This window comes from Semicossyphus pulcher, unplaced genomic scaffold (genome assembly GCF_022749685.1).
Source record: "Semicossyphus pulcher isolate SPU_LCO1_2020_fin unplaced genomic scaffold, fSemPul1.0.p SCAF_9, whole genome shotgun sequence".
Classification (NCBI taxonomy): Eukaryota; Metazoa; Chordata; class Actinopteri; order Labriformes; family Labridae; genus Semicossyphus; species Semicossyphus pulcher.
The window spans coordinates 14221468-14232212 of NW_027211770.1; the positions used below are offsets into that span (position 1 = coordinate 14221468).

The 10745-nt window shown below is 41.5% G+C and overlaps 1 protein-coding gene across 1 annotated transcript; it reads left to right on the plus strand.

Annotated features, from left to right (window-relative positions):
• The first annotated feature begins 8165 nt into the window (after positions 1-8165).
• On the plus strand, positions 8166-10212 carry LOC138584407 (CCN family member 3-like). Its single transcript, XM_069656634.1, has 5 exons — positions 8166-8213; positions 8658-8886; positions 8992-9246; positions 9554-9783; positions 9919-10212. The coding sequence occupies exons 1-5, from the start codon at positions 8166-8168 to the stop codon at positions 10210-10212; spliced, it is 1056 nt and encodes a 351-aa protein (XP_069512735.1).
• The last annotated feature ends 533 nt before the right edge of the window (positions 10213-10745 follow it).

The following is a 10745-nucleotide window of genomic DNA, read 5'->3' on the forward strand; positions in this document are numbered from 1 at the left end:
TACTATCCAGTAAACAGGAACAGTTATGTACCAGTGTTTGCATGTGCTAACTGAGCTGTGCACTGAAGGGCTTGTGATTGTGTGTGTTTGTGGGAAGAGCAGATGCCACACAGCTGCTGTAGAACAAACACATCACCATTACTGCTGAAAGCTTTTCTCCCAGCAGTATCACAGGCCTCATTCACTGGATATGTAACGGTTATTGTTCTGCAGTAAAGGGAACATTTATTAGTATAATATCTGATCATTCTCATCTGTAAAGTACTCTAATGAATTAGGAATCAGTTACATATTTTCTGTGAAAAATAATAGTGCTTTGAGAAGTGAAAAAATGGCGGCATGAATAAAAGAGCTGCTTTCTGTTTGTTTTCTTTTCAGGCAAATCAGTTTTAGATGAGATATAGTGCTTCAGAATCTTGACTATGTGTCTTTTAATTCCTGGTATCTGATGTTATCTTCTTGGTAGCCTGACTATCAGGAAACTCTGTCTTAAGACATACCAGGAAGCCAGGACTCTGAGTCTTTTTAGCCCTGATGAGCCCTGCCTTAAAAGAAAATAAACCCTTTTCTAAAGCAACAGTCAGGTGTGAATTATAATGTAAAGACAGCGTCCTTTAAAAAAGTCAACATGGAAAAAAAGTATTTTTACCTATCTGTGTTGTTTCTTCCTGAATAATTTATAGCCAAAAAAACTGTGTCCATTTATTCAGTGACAGCCCTGAACAGCATTACAAGATGCTAAACAGGTTATCTCATTGTTAGGACCACCTGAATCTGTAAGTAAGGATTTATTTAGGTGCTTTACCTGGGGCCTTATAGCTCTAGTGTGTGATCTGTTGTAGTTCAAGCAAAGGACACGGCACTAATGAACCCAAAGGAAGACAAATTTAAGCTGAAGCTAAAGCAGACAAAGGGGCAAACTGTGTGTTTAAGGTCAAACCTTGTGTAAAGAACTAAATGCAGATTATGTGTGCATGCATACGTAACCTTAAATTAACGTTGTGCTCACTGGTAGCCTACTTTTTTTCATCGTTTAACTACGAATACTTTTGAAACATGAAGTAACTGTGTTTTATGAATTCTCCTCTTGTTATATCAAGGGTACATTTGAGCGTGCAAACCCCTTCCTTCCATACAAAGCAGTTTAGTTTGCTGTTTAGTGCTGCCCTCTGGTGGACAGGCTAAAGCATTGCAGTAACAGTGCAGAAAGGAGAGTTAACTGCAGTATTCTGGAATTAACAGAAAGTTGAATGAAGTGTTAAATTTCAGTGTTCATAAATATAATCACCTTTCACCTCTACACAGGTTTCACTGTCATCACTTGAAACTAAAGGTAATATGTTTTCGCCTGTCCGTTGACGGGGACTAGCTAGAAGGCTGTTTGCTACAAAATTCTCCTTGTTTCTAAAACTGATTTATATCAGTAATCACTCTTCTACTCACCCTAAACAAGAAAATAGATACATGCAGCTTACCACCATTATGAAAGAATAAGGGGCTTGCTGCATGAAGCAGGGATCTACTTGTCTCACTTGCTTACACATGAACTATTTGTAGTAAAATGTATTAAGGCCGTGGCACCAGGCTCCTCTCAGGGACAGACAGGACAGACGACTGACCCTCAGCACCTTTTCATGCCTCCCTCTTTCTTCCTCTTCTTCTTTTCTTCCCTGAGTAAACAACAAATAAGACAGGTGCTGTAAATTGCGACCCTCTGCCCTTCTTTAGGTTGCGTTTCTGTGCCTCTCCTAGGTGAAACCTAACATTCACATTCCTATAAGCTGAATAGTAAACATAATTCACAATGTATGCATCTGCCAGGTCACCATGGTTTCAGTTAAGCGCCTCAACGACCTTTACAACAGAAGGTCAGTCAGAAGAAAAATTGATGTTTTGGCAGAAAAATTTGATCTTTTACCCTGAATCAAATAAACTTAACATAAAGCATAAACACAGAAACTCAGATAAAACACTGTTAAATGGATCTATAAGCAACCGTTTAATATCGAATTATATAATCTTTGGAAAACTCTACACAAAGAGAAAAGCATCATAAAGTAGACGTACGTCACACAGTACTTCAACACTTACAACATGTAAACTTTACCTGTGTTTAAAATGGTGTTGGGTAAATAATGCAAAATGTGTTGCCATTGTGTTTTATTAAGTGTGACGCAAGTTGGGCTGTTAGACTGTGGTTGACAAACACTGTAAATTTACACCCATTGTCCTAAACGGACCAGGAAACAGCAGCAGAGGAACTTTTGAAAATATGACAGTGGAAATTGGATCCTATGTTTTTATGCTAAGTTAATTTGAAAGAAGCAACTTGCTACAAGTCTTTAAATATGACTTTTTATAGTGAAGTTATTCTAGTGTCCAACAGGCCTAGCAAAATTCAGTGATCATTGTTAATCTTAATGACTCCCAAGTTGGACTTCAAGCTGTGATCTGACCCCTCTTCAAGGATAAAGTATTCATGATTCATATTTCCAGTCGGACCTCCCTGGGTGTGTTCTGTTGCACTGCTCACTGTGCAAGGCTAAAAATAATACCTGCAAAAATGCGGCCATAAATTTTTATATTATTGTTTGTTTTTGTATGAGATCCCCACCAGCTGGCAGCCATGTGTTTGGTTATTCAACCAAGAAGCTGTTAAAACAAACAGCACTGTGGACAGATGCAGCCCGCTCATGGGACACTCAACGGGGTGTCCTGTCAGAGAGGAGAGACTTGAGGGAAAACGGAGATGGTCAATTTTTTTTTTTAAATCATCAGATGTTTTTGCAGAGAACAATGCCCTGAACAAACTGGACATCTGAGAGTGGCGCATCCAAGTGAAGTGAAGTGCATTTATTTTAACAACTTTAGGACACCACTTTTTTTGTTCAATAATAATCTGACAATAACCTGCATGGGTTGATGCATGCCAGAATGCATTAAGATAAAACAGACTTCAACTAAGGCTACTTCCTCCTAGTTTTCATCATATGTTGCTAACAGAAGTTTCTCTGTCTCTATTTGGGACTTTGTGTCTGTATACTTTTTACTGTGTGCAGAATGGTGTCCCCCAGGGCTCTTTCCTGGAGCCCTTGCCATTCCATATTATTTGCTTCCTATAGGACAGATCATAAAGAGTTTAAAAACAGCCTATTGTCTATATGCAGATGATATACACTTCACTTTTTATTTTAACCTGTGCGGCCTTTAGGTCAATGAACTGCCTAAAGGGATTGGACGACTGAAAATTCCTACACGTTTTATAGCAGGAGCAGGATCTTTTGCAAGAGCGATATTAACGAGTTTGTAATCTCTCGCAGGTAAATCACATCATAAAGCTACAATATGCCAGTTAATCAGCCAGGCCAGTATATTGGCTGATATTAGCTTGCAGATATAGGTATCATTGTTGTGTCATTGTTGAACTGAAAACATATTTCTGTTTCTGAAATGCTACACAAAGTTTCAGGTAATATTGAAACCCTGACTCTATCATAGTTTTCCACCAGAGAGCAATAAGTATTGTTTAATAACTTCCCTTAACTGTCTCCTCTTCATCAAAGAATGACTTTACGTCTCTCAGGTCTCAGGTCACGTCTCATTAAGACTCTGATGTGCTCCTTGAATGCTTCCTGAGATTTTCCATATTACATGTTTCATTAGAGGAAGCTCCATATTGTGTCCATCCCCTGCCACCCACTGTAGGACACATCTGCCTCAGTCATGGTGTCTCAGCTCATGTATAGTGGCGTGCAGCAAATAAACCCTCAGTGAGAGATTTGCGGTGGCCTCCCAAGCTGTCAAACCCACCGCCTGACTGCTACTTGGCGAGCAAATTGAAATTATGAAAACCACTCAACATCATCGGTGAATCTGTGGAGGATGTAATGTAAACTGAGGACATGTGCATGAGAGGAAGCAGGGGAACGAGATTGGTTAGAAGGAGAAAGGAAAAGACAGGATCCGTTAGAAAGTGAACGGCTACCACACACACCTTTACCCTGCACCTACACTATGTGGTCTTGTTGTTGACAGACACTTTTATCAGGACATTTGAACTCGACACGAACCCAGCCGGGACCTGAGATGAACTCCCAAACACAAACAGTCTCCCAGCAGCCACATAGGCTGTTATGTTTCACCTCACTGGCTGTGAAGCTCATTAAGCCAAAGACATTTCCACTTTGTGTCCAACAACACGAACAGATCAACAGTGATTAAAATTCTTCTAAGTAAATGTCATTTAATATTTAGCTGTTAACTGACAAGCTTAAAGACTGGAAGCCAGATGTTAATGATCTGAATAAAAAAATATTTGGGCAAAAGGAAATGCTGTTGTAGCTCTGTGGAATTGTTCACGTTATCCGTCTGGTTTTCTTTGGAAGAGCGCTGATCAAATACTCTTCAATGTCTGCTGCACTTTGATTTACTTCACACACACTGAACTTCAAAACATGTCGTGGAAAACATGTAGCTTAATGTTCAGCTTCAATCTGTGCCTGTGATACCATTGTTCTCCTGCAGAGAGACCAGATATTTTCACGTCATTATTAGATTCCAAAAATGACACGTCTCAGATGCTTTCCAGCCAAGTAGGGAAATACTGTTACCTTTAATTATTTAGTCACTAATTAGAAAAAACATCCATATCAGAGGGCTGCACGGTGGTGCAGTGGTTAGCCTCACACCTAGAAGGTTCCTGGTTTGAACCCCAGTTCTTTCTGTGTGGAGTTTGCATGTTCTCTCCTTGTGTTCCCTCCAGGTCCTCCAGCCTCCTCCCACAGTCCAAAGACATGCTCGTTAGGTTCATTGGTGACTCTAAATGGCCTGTAGGTGTGAGTGTGAGTGTGAGTGTGAAAGGTTGTCTGTCTCTATGTGATTGACTGGCGATATGTCCAGAGTGTACTGCACCTCTCACCCAATGCTGAATCCTAACCTAACAGGATAAGCAGTATAGATAATGGATGAACAGATCTGTATCAGACTCATGAGCTGTCCATTTTGCCTGCTGAAACAATCGACAATAAGTCGGTTCTATGATACTGCAACTTTTAAAACTGAATTCAGGGTTTCAAACTATCAATCAACGTTTAATAGCTGCTAATAATACATGTCAACAGAATATAATAAAATGTGTTTCATGTGCTCTTCTCTGATGATTTCTATCATTAAGTACGTAGCTCTGAACAGAACAGGAAGTCATAAGGAAAGAGACAAAGCAGCTAAATCCCCTCCATACTTTGCCACACACACTGTGGACCACATCTGTTACTGTATGATTTACTAAACATTAATGTTGTTGGACTGTCAATGTAAACTGTTCAGTGAATCATGCTCTCAGTGGCTGCATCGACTGTGTGGCCTTGTCCAACAGCTAGCAGGCCGACAGCAGACTGGTATTTAAAGGCTTTACTGTGAGATCTGTCTTTGTTTGGAAAAGACTGTGTCGAACCACAATTTAAAGTGGTACTGAAACGTTTCCTACCACTGGAGGATGAGGCCAATTCAGAGGATAGACAAAAGATGAGTGTGATAATAACACAAGTTGTTAAAGACCACAGACCCCCCTCTGGATGAAGTAACACACAGAGGTATTCAGAATAAAAAAGAGAAGTAAAATAATACTGCATGTCAGTTTGACCCCCCGGCTTTTAGGCCAACAACCTGACTTCCTCTCTCTTCCTCCATATGTTCCTCTCTCCTCTCTATAGTGCAGTGGAAATATTTCACAGATACTATGAATGTGCGTATGCAGACTTCCCACCTCATTCTTGAGAGCTATCATACTTTGCCATTCTGTGCCAACCTGTCACACAATAAAACGTTTCCAGGATGTGGCCTATATATGCATTTTGGCTTTTTGTTAATGTTCACAATTCAATCATTATAAACTGTCAGATGGCCAGTCCAGCAGGGTTTCTGCGAGGAATAAAAAGGTCTTTATAAAGTGCCAAAGAGATGCCATACAAATCAAACATTCTACATTTACTATACCCAATGAACAGGCTGGTTTTAGGATAAGTAGGTGTTTGCAAAGAGCGAGGAGTTAGAGCCAACAGACCTCGCTCACCTGACACAGATACAGGGTAGCTTGGCATGTAGTTACAGCAACATTGTGGACTTAACTTATTTAATTAATTAAGAAAAAGTCAAAGCTTGACGGTGAAGAAAAAAGAGGAGGGAAAGTGGGGTTAAGGTACAAGCAGTTTAGGCCTTTTTACAAATTTAAGACTACCCGTTTTTAATACCGATGATCAGAGCGAATTCACAGGATTTGTATTTGTGCCAATTACTTTTTCAGTATTGTATCACTTCAATCTATTTAAGCTTGAACACCCATTCATTTGCTTTTCTCGGTATATTGATATTGTACTGTGAAACAATTCTTTGGTACTGTACCATTTACTGATCTAACCTCAGCAGCAGAAAAGAAGCAGCTTGCTAGAAAAAGACCACAGTAGAAGTGGTAATTGAGCAGAAAGCCACAGTGTCAGCACACGGAACTTATAACACGTAACAAAATGCTGAATTTTCCATTCACATGGCCTACATCAGTCAGCCAAAGCTGTAAACCCTGGATGAAAGTATGTATTTTGCACCTGCTAGTATCACCTGAGAACTGAACATGGACCACTGGCGTTTACCCCTGAGCCAAACACACTGTTACACTGCCCATTAAACCAGCAATAAGCATTAGCACGGTAGCAAGGCTAGCAATCTTACCATGGACCAGGTGTGTGTTCTCAGCTGTCCTTAAGCTTCTACTGGGATAAAACTGTTCAGTGTGGGTATTACAGCTAATACTGGACCAAACGTCCCAACAACACAACAACAACAACAACAACAACTAGGTGAGTTGATTCTTTCTTCATCACTTGTCAGGCTGATGTTAAGCTAGCGGTTAGCATCTAGAATAAGCTACTTCATGTTAGCTTCTGAACCCAATGCCTCTGTGTTTATCATAAGCTTTGTCTTTGCAAAAAAAATGTTTGTTCATTTACCCATTTCATGTCCACAAACTTGGACTGCTATTTGAAATATGTATGACCTAGAAGTAGCTAGTTGATTCCTAGCTAGTTGGTAAATAAAAGCATTAGCATGTTTTAAAGCCCATATGTGCATTTTATTTAACATATTTAAAGCATATTTTTGGTTGCATATGAATCTCTGTTTGTGTAGCCTTGTATTGTTTGCCTTGGTGTTGTTTATGTATTACAGTGGGGGTCATCAGAGGTTATTTCTACTGGAGGATGCCAAATTGAGCCATTAGTGAACCACACTTGGATTTTTCTAAGGATATAAGGATTTTTCACATGCATTCCTCTACAAACTCATATGTATACAGATTTTGTTTCTGCCCAGCTTCTTTTCAGGCATCTTCAGCTTCACCCTGAAATCCGTCCTCATTCCCCTGCTCAAAGGAAACAAAACACATCTGAGACCAGATGTGTCCACCACAGTGTCAGCCACCCACTGATCCAAGCTGCTGATGAACCAAAGTTTCCACTGTGGAGCTATTTTAGGAAGCTGTTACTATTCCACAGGGGATTAGAGGGCTCTCCACTGTCGGGGTTCGGCAAAGGAGGTCAAAGGGTCACCACCCACTGTCAACGGGACCAAAGTAAGGGCACCCCCAGGCCTCATGTGATGACATAAACATCCTGGACTAAAAAGGGAATCACCAAAATGGATAAGTCAAGTTAATGCCAGTTAACTGATAATCATATAAGCAAGTATATTTTCAATTCCCACTGACTTATAAATCCAATACTGTGAATGTACGTATTTTTTTTAAAAAGTGGTTGACATTTTCTTTCAGTGTTATATATGAATGACTGAAACCTCTCTCTCTGTATGTTTATGGTACCCTCTTTGAAAGGATTTCACAATAAAATGTGACTCTCGTTCTCCTCCAACACTCTGGGCGATCTCTCCAACATTCCTCCCCGTTTGTCGTCATGGAGCCAGCAGGACAGCTCGGCTATATAAGGCCCTCCTCTCCTGAGTGCAGAGCCAGAACGACAAAGAGATCACAACCTTCTGCTTCACAACGGCCAGAGAGAGGAGGGACGATTCAGACGTGAACCAAAGGACTCGAACCCTAGAGATACAACTTAACACTTTTGAGACTGCAGATATTTTTGATTCTGCTATTTAACAGGAAGATGACTAACATGTCAGGGAGAGCTCTTTTTCTCTTCTTTACAGCACAGGTAGGAATTACAACAGTAAAATTATGTTCTGTTTTTATTAAGATGGTAAATTTTACACCAGATATTCTTAGTGATCATGTCATGCAGAGGTTTATTATATTGACTATTTCACTTTTAAAACAAAGATCTTTACAGCTCTTTGTTTATTGTCATCATAGCCAAATATTTAAAGATTAGAAGACAAAAATAACATGTAACTTTTATGATTTTTTCAAATATAACTGAGGGTAATTAGAAAACATTAAACCATTTTAATTTGCATAAACTGATTGTTTTTATCTACTTTTTAAGGAGTTTTTTTTCATGAACATCATGTAGGTGCAGGGCTATCAGAACATCAGCGTAAAAGAGCAACAGTTAAGCCTGCACACCTTTTCCATGCCCCAATTAAAAAAAATGTAAAACAACATGTAAAAATACTGATTCATTTTCCTTCCCTCTCAGGTGTTTACACTTGCCCTGTCCCAGGTATGTCCTCGGAGGTGCCAGTGCCCTAAGGAGCCCCCCATGTGTCCCCCTGGGGTGCCCCTGATCCTGGATGACTGCGTCTGCTGCCTGGTGTGTGCCCGTCAGAGGGGGCAGGTGTGCTCTGAAATGAACCCCTGTGACACTCGCAAAGGGCTGCAGTGTGAATACTCCACCGACATCCACAAGAGGACGGGCACCTGTGTCGGTGAGTGGGTGATGACATTATTCGTCATTTATCTTGTGATTGAGAGATTTTTTATTTGTAAAATTCAAAATAATAAATGACATTTTTCCCTATTTTGTCCTCCAGCTCACAGGGGAGAAGTGTGTGTTTTGGACGGCTCAGTCTATCAGAACGGTCAGACCTTCTTCCCCAGCTGCAAGTACCAGTGCATCTGCCGTGACGGGCAGATCGCCTGTGTGCCGCGCTGCAACTTGGACGTGATGCTGCCCGGGCCGGACTGCCCCATGCCACGCAGGGTGCAGGTGCCGGGAGAGTGCTGCGAGAAGTGGGTGTGTGAGCCCCAGGCGGAGGCCAGTGCCCTGGGTGGCTTTGCCATGGCGGGTGAGTGCACTGAAAGTAGAAGAAAGTGGGCCATTTGTACAGATACACATATAGTATGGCACATTCCTCTTTGATGTTAATGTCACTGCAGTGTGAGACACAAAGTTGAGAGGTTATGTACATTTGTCTGACCTGATTGGCGCAAGGGAGAAGGACGCAAGGAGGGAAAGAAAAGAGGGGAAAAAGAGGACGGGGTTGAGAGAGGAAACAGAGGAAACAGACAGGGTTGTACTGTATTTTGTTGGTCTTTGAATCCTCTGGTGTTTTTACTCGATCATCTGTTGACTCACTGTCTGTTGTGTTTCAGCCTATCGTCAGGAGGAAAGTGTGAGCTTCGACAGTTGGGACCCCAGCCTGAACTGCATAGAGCAGACCACAGAGTGGGGCGCCTGCTCCCAAACCTGTGGCATGGGGGTGTCCACCAGGGTCACCAATAAGAACCGCCGCTGCGAGATGGTCAAACAGAGCCGACTGTGTATGATCAGACCCTGTGACGACCAGCTGGACCAGACGCAGCTGACACAGCTTGCACCAAAGGTAATTTTCATTATGTATGAGTTAGTTTAGTTGCCAGTAGCATGAGGTTTATAAAGATACTGAAACTGTTGATTGAGAAATAAAAGGCGCACACATTATTTTAATACATTTCTCTTCCTAACCCTTCCCCCGCAGAGAGGCAGTAAGTGCCAGAGGATGGTGAGGAGCGACAAAGCCGTCCACCTCTCCTATAAGAACTGCACCAGCGTCCTGGCCTACAAGCCTCGCTACTGCGGCTCCTGCACGGACGGCCGCTGTTGCACCCCCCACAGAACAAAGACCGCCATGGTGGATTTCCAGTGCTCCAACGGTAAAACCAGCAAGAAGCCGGTGATGGCGATCCTGACCTGCGCCTGCCACAGCCACTGCCCCCGAGACAACGCTGTGTGGCCGCCTTCAGAGCTGGGATACAGCGGCATGAGGTTATAGGTCACAAAGTCACTCTGACATAATGATGAGGTCATAATTAAGAGTAGGTCCAGATTGTTACTGATGACTGTTTCTGTAAATTTAGGAAAACATGAGTTACATTAACTCTAAATTTTATGACATTTGTCAGAAATCGGTACAATCGACATGCCTATAATTACAATTTATGAACAGTGAAATATAAGCTGTTCTTGGGGTCAAAAGTATTTTATAAAATGAGAATCCTCTTTTGAGGTAAAGATCGTAGAGAATTGAAAGCTCTGTATGTCTCTCCTGGAGAGGGATTTTATTGTGTAACATCCTGTGGACAAATAGGTGTGAAGTAGAATCAAAGCACTTAATCCTTTGTGATACATTGCGTCTCTCCACCTTTGGAGATCAGGTAGAATATACTACCAACCATTCAGATCAGACTTTGGTTGTCTGTAGGTGCTGTTACATACTTGGAGGAGATTGTGTTAACTTCACATGGCCTAAGAGGTCAAATATTATGAAGGTGTGCAGTCACAGAGCTGTGCAGACATACATCATAG

Excerpts from the sequence above, each read along its gene's own strand:
- LOC138584407 (XM_069656634.1), top strand. The coding sequence starts at position 8,166 with ATGACTAACATGTCAGGGAGAGCTCTTTTTCTCTTCTTTACAGCACAG. Across the intron at positions 8,887-8,991 it reads GAGGACGGGCACCTGTGTCG|CTCACAGGGGAGAAGTGTGT; the intron begins GTGAGTGGGTGA and ends TTTGTCCTCCAG. Across the intron at positions 9,784-9,918 it reads TGACACAGCTTGCACCAAAG|AGAGGCAGTAAGTGCCAGAG; the intron begins GTAATTTTCATT and ends CTTCCCCCGCAG.